The sequence below is a fragment of the Thamnophis sirtalis genome, unplaced genomic scaffold (genome assembly GCF_051295495.1).
Source record: "Thamnophis sirtalis isolate CommonGarterSnake01/CBP01778 unplaced genomic scaffold, rThaSir2_p1.2 scaffold_5, whole genome shotgun sequence".
NCBI classification, from domain to species: domain Eukaryota; kingdom Metazoa; phylum Chordata; class Lepidosauria; order Squamata; family Natricidae; genus Thamnophis; species Thamnophis sirtalis.
In genome coordinates this window covers 115,323,001-115,344,635 of record NW_028261385.1, presented here as the reverse complement: position 1 = coordinate 115,344,635, position 21,635 = coordinate 115,323,001, and the positions used below count along the sequence as shown (strand labels likewise).

Below are 21,635 nucleotides of genomic sequence, written 5' to 3'. Positions count from 1 at the left end.
CTTGTCTCCTCGGCTGCCCTTGTCTCCCTAAAAATGAGAAGGAGGGGGAAATGTCAGATATATTATAAATAAAATGATAAGGAAAAAAATCAAGAAAGCAAGAAGTGAAATTATACTTGCCTTCATCCCTTGGTAGCCAATAGGTCCTGGGTCACCTTGCTTTCCCTAGGTAAATAACAACATTCAAACAATAAATCCCATTGCACTCAAATCCGATGCTTATTTAGGAAATTCTCTCAAGATTGTAGGGAAAAGAATTTCATCCAGAATTTTGTGTTAATTGGGATTTTGACAATTTCTTACAATATGTTTAAGCCATTTTGACTTGAAATCCATCCTTGTTTTCCCATAAATAGGCATGAAAGTATATTTGTGCATATATTTTAAAAGATTGATATACAGTTGGATTAAGACATACAAGTAGAATGGACTCATGGCTGGATCTAACCTTGTTTCTTTAATAATGCAATTTTAGATGTGTCTATTCAGTAGTAATCTCTTTTGAATTCACACTAGCTCAGGGCTTCCAGAATTTCAGATTAAAACTTTTCTATGTTATCAACAACACTTCACTGACATCTGCCTATCAGATGTGATCTCCTGACTTACATAAGGGTCTTTTTGAAGACTACAGAAGATTGAAGATTACAGTTATTTGTAAAAATACAGAAGTGTCCCCCAGTTTTATTACATTGTAGTGGTGCTATTATATATGTAGAAGCGGCGGTAATGACTGAGGTGAACCGCTGCTTTAACAGAAGCCTTTTATTGGCAAGCTAACAATACTTGGCAACAGAACAGTTCCCGCTTTGACAGCTTTTTATAGCCAATCGCTGTGCGCTAGTCTTCCCGCTCTGGCTTCACGTCTTAGTCAATCGGGAACAATGACTCATGGACACATTTCTTGAAACAGGGACATAACAGGTGCATTAAAATCTACCAAAACTGGACATACTACTAGTGATCTGAGAAAGAATCACGAGATACTTCAAAAGAATGGATGGGTAAAATCAGGCTGAATCTCAACCCTTCTGTAACTTCATTGGCAATTCATAATTTCAGGAAGAGGCTGGCGTACAGATGGTGTGTCTACAAAATTGATTAATGTTATCTCACAAGTCTTCATATACAAAAATATCCCTTGGGAGGAATGCAGCCCTCCAACTAAAAGAAATACTCCATATTTATTCAGAATATACATTAAAATAATCCAGTATTACATAAGATTCAACTTCATTTTGAGTATCTTCCATGCAAGGTCAAATGTATTTTCCACTTACATGATCTCCAGTTTCTCCTTTTTCTCCTGGCATGCCAGGTCTCCCTCTTTCTCCCTGAAACAAAATATCAGCATTAGATTCCATTTCCAATTTTTATTTAACTTTACATTTCAAGTAAAGTTTAGCTTTTAAGAACCATTGAAGAAAAGGGGTCATGTTATGAAGGACAATTTCAAGGCTGCCCTTTAATGATGGGCAAATGCCAAATATTGCAATACACATAACATTAATTTTTAACTTATCTTTTCACTTTTCACAATTGTTTCGGAAGTAACAACAGTAAACAGTTACAAAAGTCTCACAAAACTCTACAAAATGCTAAAGTACTATTCCCCCCCACCCCAGACTATTCTATACATATGAGTTTGCAGGTACATAAACAAGACAAAAGTAGCAATGGGAACCGAGGAGCCTTTAAAGAAAGGACTTCCTGAATCTGGGATGGAAAGGTTTTCATGGCTGTGTCTATAGGCAGAGAAGAATGAGTACTGTACAGCTGCTGAGGTGTGTGTCAATAGGAGGATGGACAGGAAAAGACTTGGAATGAAATATTACTATTGACAGAAGTGCACACTGTAGGTATCAAGTTAGTCATTTCACGGAGAGGAAAACTGGCTGGCTTCACTTCTTTTCAGGTTGCAATCTAGCAAATATGTTAAAATGAAGAAATATGCTTTTCAATCAAAGGTCCTATTCTTAAATGCAAGGCCATTTGCCCATAAGGCTACTCTTAAATAAAATTTTGAATGAACATATTGGTCTAGTTCAGATAACAGAGATCTATATGATCACATGACTGCCCCCTCAGTTGAGGACTCAAATGGGCTGAACTTAACTGTACATTAGCCAGATTATATCAGGCTGGTTCATACATTCAGAATTAAATCCTGAATGGCAACAATTATCATTCTTGATCTGGGTTTGATCATCAGCAGAGCAACAATTCAAAGGGCTGCTCACATAAAACCATGTTAGGATGGCTGTGAGCAGCTTGCAAATGTCTGTTCTTCTTGCCCCCATAAATCACCTCCTTCCACTGTATGACTAGTTTTTAGGTGACAATAAATTCTATCAGATACTTGGCAATCAATCTAAATGTAGCCTTACAGAACTGATGTGGTGAGGAAAATACCCACCTCTTCTCCTGGGTCCCCAATATGCCCTGGAGGTCCTCGAGGAGGCTAAGAAACAACAATCAAAAATTTGTATTAGAGCACAGGAATGTAAAAAGCAAGATTTTATATACTGCTGGGGCTGTCAGGATAATAACACTCACCTGGCATTCATAGGAACAACACTGTTGACAGAACAAAAAGACACCATTAAAAGAGTTACCAAGTTTACACTTTTATAGAATGAGTACATTTCTCTTTTGCTCTAACTTAAAAGCATCCTTTCATCCCTTCATTTGTAAAAAGCTAGAAAAATTGAGAAGCCGTTTCCCACACAATACTGGTGAGTTCTAGCAGGAACTGAGGCTATCACATGACATAATGCAATTGGTTGGAGCTTCTAGATTAGTTTCCTGTCCATGAACAGTCATCAACAAAAACCAACGAAGTTATGTTGCTTGGATATGCTTAAATATGTTAAGTTAAAAAATGGTAAGAAAAGAGGAAAGATATTCTCAAGAAGTTCAGCTATATTTCCATTATTCTCTGCTTTAAGATGAAAACATCTGATCACTTGTGACAAAAGGGAATGCATCAAACTGGGCCAAGTGCCAATGTAAATGAGACACTTTAGAGCAAAATGCAAACTAGAGATTTATCATTCAGCCCCCTGGCTCAGCTCCAGGATGGCATACTTTGGAGTTACTGAGCACATGCTGGAGCCTTCATTTTGAGACCAGTCTACTGCTGTAGAAGGTTGAAGCTGGATCAGGTTGACAAACAGCCAAATAAATGTTTTTAGTAGAAAACTCTTTGGCCTGAATCTTGCGACCTAAGATTATTTATGCTTAATGACGACACTTAGAATACTCCCCCCCCCCAAAAAAACCTAGATATAAATCTAAATACTGACTTGCTGATAATTCCAGTTTTTATAAAATAAGTTTTTAAAAACTATTTAAATTCTCAAATTCTCAAATATTTACATTTTTGCAGAGCTTACATTAGTTCTAAATTTTAAATAGGAGACTAAGATTTTGAATCTTCCTTTGTGATCTGAGCAGAGGGCTGTAAATTTGGTGCAAGATATGGTTCTTCCTTCTACTCGTTGGGACAAAAACATTTTGCTGTTTCCTTCTTACTAAATCATAGGCAACAGGAGTGAATCTTGGCATTTAGATTAACATTGGCATGATTAGCTCAAGAAACAGTGGCAAGAAATTAGAAAATGTACAAGATAAAAATGATTCTTGAATGAACAAAAGGGCACTGAAAAAACTTACCACATGCTCCACATTATTTTTCTGAAAGAAAGAATAAGGAAGATAATGATCAGAAATAATAAGATAGCATATCTAATGCATGATACATTTATCCAACAGGAAAATACCTCTAACTTTAAAATTATTGCTGTAGAAAAGCAAATTAGACGAAAACTCATCTACTTGAGTCTCTATTACTGTATTTTTGTATTTTCCTTTCAAGTAGATCTAATAAATAGGAAAGAAACACTAAAACTTACAATCATTTCAATGATGGTGTCAATTGTTCTAGGAATATCACTTTGTGGTACAGTTGCTGTGAAATTGCGACGATAGTCATGGTCTGTAGCAATCACATTTAATCTGGATTCCTAGGATAAAATAAATCAAATCAAAATTATATTTTCACTCCAATGTCATCGTGTAAATTTAGCAGTGAGCTTGGTCTAATTGCTGCGCAGACTGTTGGTACTCTAATCTTCCCATGAAGATCCAAATATAATTCCTCTAATCTGTGTTGATGTAGGTTTGGTTATAGTTGTCTATGTAATATGCCAGAAATGTACTGACCTCCTTCTGCAGGGGAGGAGAGGCACTTGGGCAGTTAACTTTAGATCCTAACTTATGTGCACTCACTGTAATACCTGAAAAGATTTCTTTACACACACATTTATTTGTTTATACACACGCCTTTGCATGTTTTCTGCAATTTTCTGTACCTACTGCCCCTTTCTGCCAAATGAAACATACGTCAGTTGAAAGAATGCATGGAAAAGTTTTCTTAATGATTACCCCATAGCTATCAACTATTTTTTGTGAAGATTTGCTACTCACGGAAATATCTGAGCAGTAAGAATTGCCAATGATTCTTTTTAAAGATTACCCAATGTTTTATTCATTTTAGCACGTGCACCTTATCTGATCTGGCATCATTAGGCATATGATATATTGCACCTTTAAAATCAGCAAATTTGACCCAGCTTAAATCAGAACCAATAGAGTTTTTAAGAAATGCTGCACAAAGAGGACAACATCTCTGATTATTACAATCAAGAATTAGAGCAAAGGGTGCCACCTTTGGCCACAGTGTGCAAAATCATAGGAACAAGCACATCTCCCGAGCAAGAGCTGTCTCTGGACTGATCTCTATTTATTTATTGACAGTAATTGCTCTAATATCATCCATGTGTACACATTTCATACCAGATGGTCTGGAGATACAGCAACAGCAAACACTTTGATCCCCTGGTGCTTTGCTTCATTGGCTGCATCTTCCAGTCCCCCACAGGGCTCTTTGTAACCGTCTAAGGGATGTCCATCTGTCACCACAATAAGATACTTATTTTCCCTATGATAAGATCCGCTGAAAGAATCAAAACCAGCCAATGAAAAACAAACCATATTACATAAGTGTGTACTCTCATCACATCACAATCCTAAATGGTTCTGTGGGGTTTTATATTTTCTGCTCGTATATTATGCTGCCCTGAGTTGAGAGACAAAGACAGACACAGAAACATAAGAGTCAGAGAAGGCAAAACTGGGGTAAACATATCATCACCATCAAACAACCATGATAATGATAATATCTGCTTAAGAAAAGGCTAAAAGGGCTTCTCCTAATAAATAAAAAAACTAGTACAGGTAGTTGAGGGATGGCAGCCATAACAGGTACCAATGGAGACAAAGAAAGGACTACCTGGGAAAGGCAAGGCTCAAATCCATGGATTGAAGTGGATCCGTAAAAGGACTATAACTTTGTTTGCCTTGGAGAATAAAACCTTCAGAATTCATGCGATGCTCAGTACAGAGGTGGAAGTCTCAATGAAACATTTAAAGTAATTTTGAAAGACACAGTAGAATTCATATTTAAAAGTCTATCTGAATGCTATCTTAATCTGATTTTGCAGAATGAGGAAATATATACTACTGTGTTTCCCTGAAAATAAGATCTGGTCTTATATTTTTGGGGTTCCAAAATAAGCACTAGGGCTTATTTTGGGGAAAACACACTTTCAGGGTGATCAGCACGGCTGGGCGCCCCACCCCTCAGCGTGCGCATAAGAGGTGGTAAGTGCACGTGGACCACCAGTATCTGGCGGCAGCTGCAGCCTACTGGTCCCTGCATCTGCACAGATCATGCAGCACAGGTGAGTTATTCTCTATCCAAGCAGCAGATGGAGGCAGAGGAGCAGAGGGGGAGGCAGGCATTCGGAATGCACCACGCGGGCTGCAGGAATGCCAAGAGTCAGGTGGCTGGCTGCAGAAAGCTTGTCTTCGTGCAGCAGCACTGGCAGATGGAGATGAGCTTCCCGTGGTTGCCCACCTGCTCCAAGCCACCGACTCTCGGTTTTCCCATGGCTCATGGGGCGGACACATCTGGATCACCTGTCTTTCCCCCCACACCTGCCTCCTTCTGCTGCCAGTATCACCGGTGAAGGTGAGTCTTCCACAGCTGCCCGCTACTCAAGCTTACTGACTCTCCACTTTTCCATGGCCCATGCAGCGCATCCAGATCATGGGTCTTCCCCCTCCACACCTCTGCCTCCACTTGCTGCTTGGACAGGTAAATCACCTGTGCTGCACAGACTGCAGCTGCTGCCAGACATCATCGGCCCGTGCACATTCGTTGCCTCCTGTTCTGGCCACTCCCACCCCCTTCACTAGGGATTATTTTGCGGTAGGGCTTATATTAGGTGCATGCATAAAAATTAGGCCAGGGCTTATTTTTGGGATAGATCTTATTTTCGGGGAAACATGGTAGTACTCTATTACAAAAGTACATGCAGTTACTTAATATTGATAGTTCTTCATTCATTGTAATCTCAGTTACTACTGTTTTGTAGTACTATTACAGATAAGTCTAGTTCCATAGTCACCTAATAAATGATAATCATTTTTTCCAGTCTTAAAATTAATACAGATAAAGTTTTCTCCTCCAATTTTCCATGTAATAGACAAACACACACACACACACACACACACACACACACACGTAACTTTAACAGTTTTATTCCCTCCTGATACTTCTACAACTTTCAGAAAATAATGTTTTGTTACATTATGCACAATTATGTTGTAGTTTAAACAGAAAACAAAAATAGACAACTCTCCCTGAAATAAAAGAAAGTCAAATCACTAAGATAAATAATATTATATCAAGGACAAATATTTAATATTTAAATAGATAAACACATACATGCAGAGATGAACAAATTCCAGCTCAATATTTCACCCAGGAAATGAATGTTTTCTTTTTTAACAGAGAAAAAGTCCATTTCACTCATTGACTCACATATAAAAGCTAACATGAGAACTGCTTCCTCCATGAAAGACTACCTGGGTTTTCCATATAAAACATCATTCTGCTGGGAAGGAGAATACAAGTTTGATGGAAAATATGTATGTGATTATTTCTATTTATGGTTGTATGCATATATCTTAACAATGAAACATTGTTTTCATCTTGCTACAGATGAGATTTATGGATACAGAGACATCCTGCTGCTTACCTTGAAAAATGATATATTATTATAAACACTTCAATGTAAACACTGAATTTCTTGGTTTCAGCTCCTGCAAAGGTTTGTGGAAATGTGCAAAACATCTGCCCCTCCTGTATTTTAAAATATTTATGTATTACATCTGTTTATTTCCCATCTTTCCCCCTCCCCCTCCAAAAGAGCCAATTTCAGCATAGGTTGTGCTTGCCCAGGCCTGGCCCCAATGATCTTTCAGTGGACATCCATTTAGGATCATCTAGGGTCAAATAATTTTGACATTTCCAAGGGATGTGTACTTATCTATAGTGTGTAAGAGTGAAGGGGATGGAAGTACATTAAAACATGAAATCTGGTACTGATTAAACTAAAGTTTTGTAAAACAAATACTATGTAAATTATCCTAAGCTTTTCCCCATACAACAAAATAACAGCTGGAAGGAACTTTGGAGTCCAACCTAATCTTGCTCAAGCAGGAGACTCTATATCATTCTTGGCAAATGGCTGTTTTGTACAATCCTTTTTTAAAAACCTCCTGTAATGGAGCACTCACACACATTCAAACACTATGGGTTGTTGTTATTTTTTTGCAAGAATATACTGTAGTTGGAATTCTATCTTAAGTCACTTGTTTACTATAGTTGCTGGGCCTCTAGGGTAAGAATGATGGTATCAATGCCTAAGGCCTCTGTTTTCTAAAGGTACGCAGACTTCCAAACACATTTTTCCTTCTCTCTATTGGTGCAATGAGAAACTATGGTTCCGACTTACCCAATGAGTAGTTCTTCAAGCCCTGCCTTAATGGCACAGTCAGTATAGGTGCCTTTCCCAATAGACTCTACTGAGGACACACGGTTCTTCAAGTCCGCTCGCCCACTGGGCATCCGGGTAAGTTTCTTAATCAGTTCTACCTCATCACTGTAATGTAAGGCACCTGCATTCCACACTAGATTTCGGTCACATCGATAATATCTATTAAAAAAAAAAAGAGGCAGGGGATGAGTGGGAAGAATGTATGTATCCCTTTTTTCCTAGACATGTTTTTTGCCTCAGTAATAGTAAAGTATTATTTGTTTTAGCAGATTCCTGGTAAACAGGACAGTGAATATGGATGAATAATATGGATGTAAAATTATAAAACTAGACCAGTTCATTCCACAGGCACCCTCTCCTCAGTTTAAATCAGATGATATTGCGTATTGACTAGAATCTGTTGGTTATCCAACATAAGCCCATATTTTCAGTTCTACAGTGAAATGGCTTCCAGCAATCATTCTGCAAGTAGATAAACTTTTCTAAGCTTTTGAGGATCCTTAAAATGAGGCAGAACTTCAGCAATGATGTGATATTCCCAGGGAACATGCATCCCATCTTCAGCATGAGCAATGACAAAAACAGATAATAGCCTATTTTATTTCTACCATTGTGAGGCAAGGCTCTCAACCATTCCATACATGATTCTGTCCCACTGCAGCTAAACCCATACAGGAAGGATCTGCTGACATTGGTCAATAGTTACTTCAGGACTACAATACAGGCTCCATCAAATGCTAGCAGCATCTAATCATTGTGGCTGGTGTCCTGTAGTGGCATTTAGATTGCTATTTTGTGACCTCTGCTTCCTGAAATGGGAAAAATAAGGCTTTGCTTGATGTTTTTAGTCTTAGCTTTTGTAACAGAGAACCAATCTGATGGTAGTAGAGTGATTCATTTGCTTGAACCTATTCAGAAGTTTTCTTCACACCAGTAGAAAGGATAATTCATCTTCATCTGAAAATGGTCCCCTAAAATGTTTTGTCTCTTCTTTTGTCAAAGCTTTAAGTCTCTTCCACAGCCACCAGAGAAGCAGATAGTTATCTTATGGGTATCTACCACCATCTTTGTCTCTGGTTGCTCCATCTGGGTGCTCCCCAGAACCGGTCTACCTCTTTTAGTTGTTTATCTCTTTTCTTTCCTTCCCTGACACTCAAAAAGTAAACACGAAAACATAGGAGCAATGACACACTGCCTTTATTCAGCCCAACGAAGCATCCAAAGTGTCCATAAATTTGTGGAAGGTCCAAATACAATTTGGAAAGACACTACTTCTTCTCATGATGCAGTATTTTTTTTTTAATTATGAGCTAGTTTCTTGGATTTCAATACTATGTGGGCCACCCAGATAGTGAAAAAATAAGTAATAAGCTAGTTAGGATTGTGGGGTCAGGATCTGGCCAAATCCAAAACAGGGTTCTGTTTTCAAATATACTAATATACAAAATTGGATTTTCTACAACTGCCTTTTAAAAATTATTTCTATTGCTGCCTCCTGGCTTTAAAATGCAGTTTCCTTGAACATTTTTGAGCACAACGTCCAATTCAGAAAAGAACTGCATGAGTAAAAAGATTGGCCCAGAAATATATGGGGGAAAAAAGTTTCCTTGGGTGTGCGTTTTTATGAATCTGTGGAAACAGCAAACTGTAACATAAATATAAACTAATGACTAGGGAACTTTTTGAAGAAACATTTTTAGAAGGAACACTATCACCATTATTTGCTAATTTGAGTGTAAAAATGAATGCAAAAGTACTGCTTATTTTAAGTCTTAGGAAAATGTCAGATCCTTTTACAATTATCCAAAAATATTAACATCCATCCAAAAGCGTCTCTGTAGTTCTGTGCAGGCTTCAGCAGTCTGACTGCCCAGACATTGTAGGCCCATTTTGATTTTCAAGATGGCCTCTCTAGAAATCACCATTTCTTCTTCCTGTGCATGTCTAGGCGTGTTGGAGATGTGAGACAGAAGGAGAGAGAGAAAGGGCAGAGTGGCCAAGAGAAAGAGCTTTCCAAATCAGTATAATGCTTTTTTTACAATAACTTCCACATTCAAGAAACATGAGAATATAAAGTACCTGTCATTTAATTTATCAATGAATTGATTAGTGAATGCTTTGATCTTGTCAACGTTGGCTCTACCAAAAGGCTTTTCCCTTAAGGAAACGCTCTCAGAGGTATCCAGGACAAAAAACAAATCCACCGGGCAATCTGTTAAAATTCAGAAATGGGCAATTTAGAAATAAAATGTTTACATGTTTACATTAAAAGATTCATCAGAAAGTTTTCAATGCATCAGGTTATATGGAAGGAAGCTGTAGTCACAAAACACGCTGCAGATTTATTCAAAATTAAGACCTCCTCAGTTGCCTGTGGCTTACTCACCAATGCAACCTCAGCAACAAATTATATAGGCTTGTTTTTGCTCTGAGGTCAATTGGTGGCCTAGACAAACCAGGGTCTCTTAGACTCACTCCCCTCTTAGAAAACTAGTAGGAAAATAATCACTACATAATCTAGAAATAAATTTGCAAGGGAATGCATCTAGGTATGCAGGCAATAATACAAGGAGTTTTGGAAACACATGGAAGAGAAAGAAAACCCATTTGAAGGAATTTATATAATGTAAGAGATATAATTTCACCTCCAGCATCAAACATAATTGACAGACCCACTAGAATTATGGGGATGTTAATATGGGTAGAGACCTACCAACCCTCTCAGCATGGCAAAATCCTAGGCATTTAAGATTATGTTTGCATACATGGGTGGCCTATTACAATCTGATCACAAAATTCACAACCTTCAAAATCAGCAGGTAAAAATCAAATATTCCAGTTGTATACTGGAAAAGTTGATTTGTGAAATGAAAATTTGCAGTAGTTACTCAAATATGATAAGTTACACATTGACTATATTAAATGTACTTTTTAAACGTACTTTTTAAAAATATATTTACAGAAAAATGTTCTTCATTATTTCTACTTTAACTCCTTTGACTTTATATTTGGGACATTTTAATTTCCAACAAGAATGGAAATATTTCCTTTCCTTTTTCTTTTTGTTTTACTATCCATACTTCAAAACCTGTCACTTTTCTGCATTGTTTTTCAAGGCACTTTCAAAGAGATGTTTGTTTTTTTTGTTCTATAAAATAATGCTGTTTATTTTGCTTATCACTTCTGCCCATTTCTTCAGCATAAAGTATCATTAAAATTACCTGCCGTGGCTGTTCAGTTGATCACTGAAATAAAAATCTTGCAAGGCATGCATATTGCAGCACATATTTTGGAATGCCTACCAAACAGATATTCTTTAAGTATAGCTCGCATTTCTATTATAGTGGGACACAGAAAGTTCTTTCTCTTTCTCCAAAAACTGCACCACGTATATTCTTTACTTATATTGGTGGGATGCATATTGCTGCCCTGCACCTAATTTTCTGTTTGTCAAATTCATATGTAAGTAAAGGTTTAAACAAAATATCACGATCAAAAATCTGTAATGAAAGAGTAGGGCAAAGGTGGAGCTGGGTTACGATTAACAACTTCATCCTTTCAGTCCATTAAAGCAGGCACATCTGGAGAAACCAGAAACATGGAAACACATTCTTACCTTGGAAAGCTATTACTCTGTTGGATAGTTCTGATCCCTGAGCGAGAACTCTCTTTATTAAAAAACAGTCCTGAAATAGGAAAATAAGGAAGATGCAGGCTAACTTCATCTTGCAAGGAGCAGAGTTAACATTCGGCGAGATCTGAAAATGCAAAAGAAGCGCAACCAGAGAAAGCTCAAACCCAGTTTCTTTTAGCTGGTAATTTTTGTGAAGTTTCTATCCCGTCCCTGAGTTTCGAAAAGTCTAGGAAGGAAAAGAAAGAGACGGAGGCGGCAGCGGCCGTGGATGTCGAAAGAGCCAGAGCAATCCTTCCAGAGGGGAGGGAAGAGGCGGCCTCTGCTGCAGCTGAACTCTCAGCACCAGCTGGTGAGTCATGAAACACCCAGTCTCCTTGAAAATGGCTCTTTTTAATGTAGCTGCTGTTCTACTTTTCTCAAGTAGAGAGGCATGTTTCTATAGGCCCTGAATTTGCATTGAAGCATCTCCCTTTAATTGCAAAATTATTTCTTATCTGCCTTTCTCTATTAGCAGGGAGACCTAAGACTTGGTGACCACACTTTCAGCTAGGCTTTTAGATCACAACCCATTCTAGGAATGTGAACTCTGCAATGATGTGTTTTTCAACATGCAGGATGTAATGTAAAGGTAATGTTGTATCAAAACAATGTGGAAAATGAAAAAGTCGAACAATTGCAAACCTGTGTAATAACAAACTATTAAATTTGAATAGTGGCTATTCAGGAACAAACATAGCTCTCCCTCCATTTGCAGAGTAGCTGTACAACATTTTGTAATGACTTAAAGACCAGTATTTGATAGATGTTTACTGATTTCATATGTTGGACTTCCATAGTTTAATATATAAGCCATGCTGGCTGAATTCACAGAACATATTAAGAGAGCATCAAGATTTACAAACTACAGTGGCTGGATTCAGATGCCAAAATCAAATTGACCATTCTATAGTTTCATTTTGCACATGAATTTACTCTTTTGCTTTTTTTAAAGAAGATAAGATAAAGAAAATAGTAATAATGGGGAAAGTCCCTTTTTTTCCTGCCATCTACTAGGCTTCCAGAGGTTTGCAAGCCAGATGTGGTAGGCTTAAATTAGTAACAAAGTAAGATACAAACAGATTTTTCTGCAACGTATTCTGACACTGTGGGGTCTTGTTTTCCATAATTATGGAAGAACTACAGAACGGGATTAAAGTCAGAGCAGAAAACTTTTGTTTCGGCATTCAGATATAGCTTTATTTTGATTTTCTTGTAGTCGATAGGTGATACAAACTCTGAGTTTCTATGCATCAGGATCAAATGGAGAGTGGAGAGACTGGAAGGTGAAGACGTTATAGCTTAGAAAAATTCCACCTGCACTTAAATGTTCATGGGTTGTGGTTATCCTAACCTAGCTATTAATTCTTTGGTCACATTTGTATGCCTGAGTGAACACTGGCTGGGGAATTCTGATACTTAAGTCCATACATCTTAAAGTTGCTGAGGTTGAGAAACAATGTCTTAGAACAGGGGGGGTCAAACTCGTGGCCTGTGCTGGGCACCTCCACCCCCATTTTAGAAAAGGGACAACAGAATTTCAACAGAGTTGGAAGGTGGCGCAGTGGTTAAATGCAGCACTGCAGGCTACTTCAGCTGACTGCAGTTCTGCAGTTCGGCTGTTCAAATCTCACCAGCTCAGGGTTGACTCAGCCTTCCATCCTTCCGAGGTGGGTAAAATGAGGACCCGGATTGTTGTTGGGGGCAATATGCTGACTCTGTAAACCGCTTAGAGAGGGCTGAAAGCCCTATGAAGCGGTATATAAGTCTAACTGCTATTGCTATTGCTATTGCTAACTTGGGATGTCTTCTAGTCTGACCCCTTGCTCAAGTAGGAGACACTACACCAGTGGTTAACCTTTTCAGCACCAAGTGCTGAAACTGAAGCACACGTGCGTGTGGGTATGTATGCCGGAGCACTGGAACCCAGAAGAGAGCAGCTCTTACACCATTTCAGACAAATAGCTGTCCAGTCTCTTTTTAAAATCCTCCAGTGATGGAGCACTCATAACTTTTAAAGGCCAGTTGTTCCACTGGTTTATTGTTCTCACTGTCGGGAAATTTCTCCTTAGTTCTAGGTTGTTTTTCTCCTTGGTTAGTTTTCAAACATTGTTTCTTGTCTTGCCTTTAGGTGCTTTGGAAAACAGGTTGACCCCCTCTTCTTTTTGGCAGTCCCTCAAACATCGGAACACTGCTATCATGTCGCCCCTAGGCCTTCTTTTTACTAGACTAGACATACCCAATTCCTGCAACTGTTCTTAATATGTTTTAGCCTTCAGCCTCTTTATCATTTTTTCACTTTTCAAGTCCTTGACTTACGACTTGTACATTGTAGTCATAAGTCAAGGGTCACCTGTATTGCTTCAAACTATCCGAAATTATCATAGAACCATAGAATGTAAGGATTGGAAAAAGACCTGGGGAAATTATTTCTTTATTTGAATTTATTAGAAAAGCTGAATTCTAATGGACTCATCTGGTCCAACCCTTGGATAATGAAGGAACCCGCTGTTATAGTATCCCTAACAGATGGCTATCTAGTTTCTGCTTAAATATAAGGATAGTTCACCTCTACTTCCCCCCCCCCCAATCTGTTTGTTGAGCATACATACTAGTAGGACATTTTTTAGATATCAAAATCTGCTTCTCTGCAATTTAGACCCCTGTGCCTAAAAGAACAAGCTATGATGTCTCTCTGCAGTCTGCTCTTCTCCAGAATAAACATAGTCAAAGCTTCCAGCTGCACCTCTCACTAACTTTCCAGATTCCTTACCAACTTGCATGCTGTCTCCTAGATACATTCCACTCTGATAGCATCCTCTCCAAAATGCACTGAACACAATATTCTAAGTGTGATTAACTATGCAGAATAGAAAGGGGCTGTGACTTGACTTAGCATTATAATTCTACTGATGCAATCCAGGATTGTGTAGTTAGTCCTCGATTTACAACCATAATTTAACACATAATTTCTGTTGCTAAGCAAGGTAGATGTTAAATGACTTTTGCTACATTTTATGACCTTTCTTGCTGCAGTTAAGTGCAGTTGTTAAATATAGTTGTTAAGTGAATCTGGTTTCCCCACTGACTGCTGGTCGGAAGGTCACAAAAGGTAATCATATTACTCTGGGACACTGCAACCATCATAAATCCATGCCAGTTGTCAAGCATCCAAATTTGATCATGTGACCATAGGGGCGCTGCAGTGCAATGGTCGGAATTATGAAAATGGTGTTCGGTCATTTTTTTCATGTCATTGTAACTTCAAATCGTCACTAAATGAATGGTTATAAGTCGAAGGCTACCTATAATGCTTTTTTTGTAGCTGAATATACTGTCAGTTCACATCCAGACTTTAACTCCCCTGCACTCTTTTTACTTGTATTGTATGCCTTGACATTGTTGAAATTCATCTTGCTGATTTCTGTCTATTATTCTAGCTTATCAAGATCTTGCTGAATCTTGATACAATTCCTACTGCATTTACTATCCTCCTTGTCTTTGGTTGGTGGTGAACAGAATGTGTGTATGCAGTTAATAAAATAATATATAAATACTTAGAAACCCATGAATTAATTAATTATTAATTTTTATTTTTATTTTATTTTATTATTATTTTCAATGTATATTCTTACCAAGATGGCAATTGCCATTTGATTAAATTTTAAGATATGCTATACAAATAATTAAGATCTGTGCCTTTGTAATGTGCTTTCACTGAATTAGTTCTTGTTAATAAGTACACTATATCCTTTTTAATGTTTATTCCAAACACAAATTAAAACAGGGGCTTTTGACTGAATATAGAAGCTCCCTGCTTCACCCCTTCTCTTCAGTGTGTGGAGTAGGTCAAGCAAGAGCAAGATCTGCTCCTCAGATAAAAGATATTGCAGGAGGAGTCTTAATACCTCTGCGGTTTGGGGCAAATCTTATCCCATGTCAACTCTGTTTTAATAAAAAGGAATTGAATTTGGACATGAGTGACTCTTGTTAGCTATTGTATATGTTGGTAGACTGAGATAGGGCAATAGGGAATGGCCAATGCACATACTGTATGTTAAGCCATGCTTGCTTATAACCATAACTGATTACATATGGTATTGCATTCTGGTATATACAGTGCCTTCAGAAAGTATTCACACCTCTGTCAATTTTGTTATGCTGCGGCCTGATTCTATAGTGGTTGAAATTCATTTTTTTCTCATTAATTCAGTACTCCATAATGACAAAGGTCCAGGACAACCATCACTGCAGCTATCCACTGATCTCCACTGATCAAACTCCAAGTGAAAGCTCACTTGGAGTTTGCAAAAAAGCACTGAAGGACTCTGAGATTGTGAGTAACAAACTCCTTAGAGGGCTTTCATGTGTTTTGCATTGAGGAGAGGCTTCCATCTAGCTACGCTTCCATAAAGCCCAGATTGGTGGATGGCTGCAGTGATGGTTGTCCTTCTGGAACTTTGTCCCACAGTGTTAGATAGGCTCCTCGTTGGGAGAGCGAGTGCGTTCAGAGAAGCGTTGTGAGAGTTGTGTTGGAAAACACACAAACCAGCATACAGAGACACTGCAGTTTAAATAGGCTTTTACTTTCATGGAAATAGAGGTATCAGAGTCCATCAAACAGTTCAAGTCATACATGGATAAGACATTCAGTCATCAATGTCTTTCAGTTAAAGGATAATCCAAATAACATAGTCTATAATCATACAAACAGTCTGGTACTCAAAGTTTGCTAGCAGTTGCAAAACTTACAATAGCTCATGGCACTTTCTAACAGCCAGCTTCCAAAACACTCAGATCAGATCAGCATCTAACAAATAGAGAGCTAACCGTCATTCTGGCTGCCTCTTATGGCAGATTGAGGAAACAGCAACCAATCACATTTTACAGTATGATTTAAAGAAACAGGTATAGCATTGTTACATGATTTATATATTGCCAACCCAATGGTTAGATTATATGCCTAATGCTCTTTGGAACTCCATCAGAGTGACCATCGGGTTCTTGGTCACTTCTCTTTCTAAGGCCCTTCACCACCCATTGTTCAGTTTGATTGAGCATCCAGCTCTTGGAAGAATCCTGGTTGTGCCAAACATCTTCCATTTCAGAATTATGGAGGCTACTTTGTTCTTAGGAATCTTCAGTGCAGCAGAAATTTTATTGTAGCCTTTCCCAGATCTGTGCCTTGCAATAATCCTGTCTCTGAGCTCTACAGGCAGTTTCTTTGACCTCATGCCTTTTGCTTTGCTACAGTATGCATTGTCAGCTGTGATGTCTTCTGTAGAGAGGTGTGTGCCTTTTCAAATCATACCCAATCAATTGACCACAGGTTGACTTCATTCCAAGTATAGAAACACATCAGCAACGATAAAGAGAAATGGGAGGCACTAGAGCTAAATTTCACATGTTGTTGCAAAGGGTCTGAATACTTTCTGAATGTACTGTATATTATATCCCACAACTTCTGGGTTTATACAATAGGTCAGGGATGGCGAACCTTTTTTCCCTCGGATGCCAAAAGCAGTGCCCACACTGATAATTAACCCCCCCCCCTGTTGTGCCCACCTGCGCATGTGTGTGAAACCCATCGCTGCCTCCCATGCATGTACACATGGCTTTTTTTTGAGGCTGGGGAGGGCGAAAACAGCCCCCCCTGCCCCCCCAGGCCCTCTGGAGGCAGAAAACAGCATGTTTCCTGACTTCTGGTGGACCCATTTTTCACCCTCCCCTGGCTCCAGAGGCTTTGTTGGAGCCTGGGGAGGGTGAAAATGGCCTCCCCTTCCCCCTCCCCAGAGGCCCACTTTCTGACTTCTGTTGTGCCTAGTAGGTCTGTTTTTTGCCCTGCCCAGGCTTCAGGAGGCTTTCCTAAAGCCTGGGGAGGGCAAAAAATGGACCAACGGGCCCATTGGAAGTTTGTTTCCAAAAAGCCGAAGCCCCAAAGCCCCAGTGTCAGCCTGGTGGCTTCCTACCAGACTCCCATCTATGAGCCAATGCCGATCCACCCAGCCTTCTTACACCCTCTGGCTGCTGCAGCTGTCCCGCAGCGTCAATCCACAGCCCCAGGCTGAACAGGAACCGAGACACCCAAGCTGCTGGCGGCAGCAGCGGGGGCCACATGAGCAGCCATGATCCCCCCCTCCCCAGCCAGCCAGCCCACCCAGCCCATTCCTCCCCGGCGCGGCGAGCTCCAGCAGACTGGACGCGGGTGCGAGGTGCCTGGCAAAAGAAAAAAAGTTCCAGCCCGCCAGCAGAGACAGGTAAAAGACCTGCCTCTGCTGGCGGGCTGCCCCTCTCTTCTCAGACAAGCTACCCTCCCTGCCTCTCCCCCTTTTCTCTCTTCTCAAACAAACTCTCTCTCAAATTGAGAGATAGTTTGTTTGAGTGAAGTAAAGAAACACACACACACACACACACAAATTACTTACAATAAAAAATTACTTACAAATTACAATAATTTTGAATTCTTCCCCCCTCCCTCTGATCCACATACCTTTTCCAGCTGTGTCACAGAGGATTTCAACTCTGCTCTTGTCTGCCATGATGAAATTGTAAAAATGTAAAAAGAAAAAGGCAAGAGCTACTGAAGCCAGGCTGGGTTAGCTGCTGCCAGAGTCCCCAATGGATGACTCTGCTTAACTGTTTTAAAAAAAGCCTCTAAAAAAGTGCCCTCTGCAGGAGAAGGTGAGAGAACCACGTGCCTCCTCTACATAAGGAATTTTTCACCTTTTAACCCTTGCTTAACTCTACTCAAGTGATCATAAAGATAGACTAAAGGAGGCACGTGGTTCTCTCGCCGCCTCCTTTCTTTTTTAGAGGCTTTTTTAAACAGTTAAGCACTAAGCAGAGTCATCCACTGTGACTCTGGCAGCAACTACCTCAGCCTTTTTCCTTTTACATTTTTTTTCTTTTCATGATGACAGTGGTGAGGCCCTGCCTCCCCTGCCTCCCTTGACTGCACGTCCCTGAATGATAGGTTTTTGGAAGATAAACTTTTTTCCCTGGAAAACCTGCAAGATTGAAATAACTTCAGCATAATCAGTATTGATTTGTCAATAATAATTTGCAAAGATATAAAGCTATAGAAACAATTTAATCAAAGAAAATGGAGCTGGAGTCTTACCTGTACCAAATCCAACATTAAAATCTAATCCATACTTATTAAGGGAGTCCATTTCCCATATTAGATTTTCCTGCTGGTTTCATACTGTACAGAGTATGCTATATTTAAAAAATAGATACTAAAATGAAATTTGAGGAAATTTCCATAATAGAATTTGAATGATTAAAACTCTATATTAAATAGTACTTATGGACCACCAACTCTTTAACCGATATATCTAGAGGTGGGATTCAAACATTTTTACTATTGCTTCTGTGGGCGTGGCTTGGTGGGAATGGCTTGGTGGGTGTGGCAGGGGAAGGATACTGTAAAATCTCCATCCCCTCCCCACTCCAGGGGAAGGATACTGTAAAATCTCAATTTCTTCCAGATCAGCTGAGACTCAGGACTCGGGGCCAGTCCGAACTACTCAAAATTTCCACTACCGGTTCTCCAGAACTGGTCAGAACCTGCTGAACACTACCTCTGGATATACCCTAAAGAAATTGGGAAAATTAAATGGTAAAACTCAAGACAGAAATATTGTCATTACAACTGAGATTTGCTTCATTTGCCTCTTTGTAAAAGTGTCCCACAAAAGAACACCCCCCCCCCAAGATTTAGCTTATGTAACTTCAGTAGGAAGCTAGATCCAGACTTGGCCCGTTTCTTAAAAAGCACATGAAAACTCAGGGATGTATGCTAGTTATCTCTAGAACATAGAATTTACAGAACACTCATTCAAGGTCAATGTAATTTAGTGTACTTTCTTTCTTTATATCCATTATTACTGCTTCAATTTCTCTCCATGTGTTTTTCTAAGGGTATTCAGCCAAGTTCTCCAACAGCCAAAGAAGCACTCTTCTTCCATTAGGGGGAGCGCTGAATCCAAGAAATACAACTTTTTTCTTATACTGTGCAAAGATCTTTGGAAAAGTACACTATGCTGTATAGCACCCAATCAAGTGGCAAGGAACCTTGTTGAATTTGAGTTTCATCTCTCTGATTCTCTCCTGCCTTCAACCCTTATTCTCATAGTTATCTAATTACAGCAGAAAAAGAAAAGAAGCTATAATTCTGTTACTCAAACTCTGGATGAAGCGAACTTACATTTATTATTTTACAACAGCTCCTTAGGTTCATTGCAGCATGAACATTAAAACATGAAAAATAACATTTAAACAGTATGGAGAGGCTTAACATTTTAGGCTTTTCCACTTTGTTAAAAAAATCTATAAGCAAGTTTGTTTTAAGCAGTATGTCCTAGTTCTAATGGCATTATTTTTGCTGGTTTTTTTTTCACCATATTTGGGAGGTTTTTTTTTTCCTTTACATCTGGTAGACATCAAGGACACATGTTTTTTTTCCTGAAGGAATCACAGCTGGGCTTGATCCCAGCTTCCTTCAGAAGGGAAGAGTTTTCTCAGAAAGAGCCACAGCCCCACTCTTGGCTATAGATCTTGGTTCTGCAGCTGGTTGCTTAAGCACACTCAGCTGCTTCAGGACAATGTTCCCCACAACTTTAACAACATTTGAAAAATGAGTCACTTCAAATACCATTTAGCTACAGAGTTCTCTATATTTTCTGCACAACATACGATTCCTTTAGATCACAGATCCTTTAGAACTTTGATCCAAAATCTTTATGCTCAAAAGTTATCTGATGAGCCATCCCAGTCGTCCCCTTGTTTGAAAAAGAGTCTTGATTTGTATTCTGCAATGGCAATAATTAAAGTATTTTCATATTACAAAATACCTTAGAATAAGAAATTATAGTGAATCTCAGCAAAATGAGTGTTATGTGTAAAAAGGAAAGATAAACCAGGAAAGAAAATTTATCTGAATGATAGTTTTCTTAATTATCCTAAAGGGGACAAAAATATCAGAATACAGCCAAACCTATATACAAACACCTAATTTTATTTAAAATGATATGGCCACTTAGTTTGGAGAAAGAGGCATTGATGCTATAATTAAAATAGGTAAATTAGCTGAAAACAGGCAAGTCAGGGAGCTGAGGTTCCCATCATTAACACTTTAGGATGCCTCTGAAGTTGGTGTATAAATTACCTCTAGAACATTTCAGAATAGATGTCAGGAGCATAATCAATTCTAAGAACATTAAAAAAAAGACCTTGCTGGATCAAATTGGAAGAGCCATCTAGTCCAAAATCCTGAGCTGTCCAGTTGCCAAATGAAGGACCAGAAGCAGGACTTGAATACAATTGTCCTTGCTCATTTGTACTTTTTCCAGCTGTGGCTACAAGGAGTCCTACACTTTGTTCTTTGATTACAGGTAATATATAGCTATCACAATTAGGAGCTATTTATAGTCTTTAAGTCCATGACAGATGATTTTTTTTCAAAAAAGATTTTTATTTTATAATATTTATACATATCAGTGTGTGAATGGTGTGATACTGGATATCATACATTTCAATACAAACAAGCATTATATTGTTACTCATAATTATTACATTTCATTCTCATTATTTCATATTGTTTACACATACCCTTACTACCTCCCTTAAATTACTAAAAAACCCTTCTTATTCTTTCATATATTTTAATATGTTGTATGTGTGTGTGTATATATATACAGATACACACACACATATATACATACATACACACACATACATACACATACACACACACACACATACATACGTACATACATACTAATATTCTCCTCTTATTTCTATCTCTATTTTAACCTTTCTCCCCTGACGCTTTAATATTCAAAGACGTTTCTTTTCTACTTCCCATCGTCAGCTGTTTTATTATTCATTCCCCTTATTTGTCTCTTCACATCTATTTATGTTAAAGTTTCATCCTTCCTTCTTTCATTAGTCAATGTCTCAATGTACACTTCTAATACCAATCACAATCATTTGAG

At 38.7% G+C, this 21,635-nt stretch overlaps 1 protein-coding gene across 1 annotated transcript in view; it reads right to left on the bottom strand.

The window, feature by feature from the left end:
- LOC148045588 (collagen alpha-1(VI) chain-like) overlaps nt 1-11,885 on the bottom strand; it is a 46,190-nt gene extending 34,305 nt beyond the window's left edge. Inside the window, exons 1-11 of the mRNA XM_087717040.1 lie at nt 11,584-11,885; nt 10,047-10,179; nt 7,926-8,126; nt 4,858-5,017; nt 3,915-4,025; nt 3,676-3,696; nt 2,557-2,577; nt 2,417-2,461; nt 1,281-1,334; nt 121-165; nt 1-27 (exon numbers count right to left, since the gene is read on the bottom strand). Of these exons, the coding sequence (XP_087573166.1) occupies nt 1-27; nt 121-165; nt 1,281-1,334; nt 2,417-2,461; nt 2,557-2,577; nt 3,676-3,696; nt 3,915-4,025; nt 4,858-5,017; nt 7,926-8,126; nt 10,047-10,179; nt 11,584-11,692 (927 nt within the window). The 5' untranslated portion in view covers nt 11,693-11,885. The remainder of the gene's footprint in view (nt 28-120; nt 166-1,280; nt 1,335-2,416; nt 2,462-2,556; nt 2,578-3,675; nt 3,697-3,914; nt 4,026-4,857; nt 5,018-7,925; nt 8,127-10,046; nt 10,180-11,583) is intronic.
- Between the last annotated feature and the right edge of the window lie 9,750 nt (nt 11,886-21,635).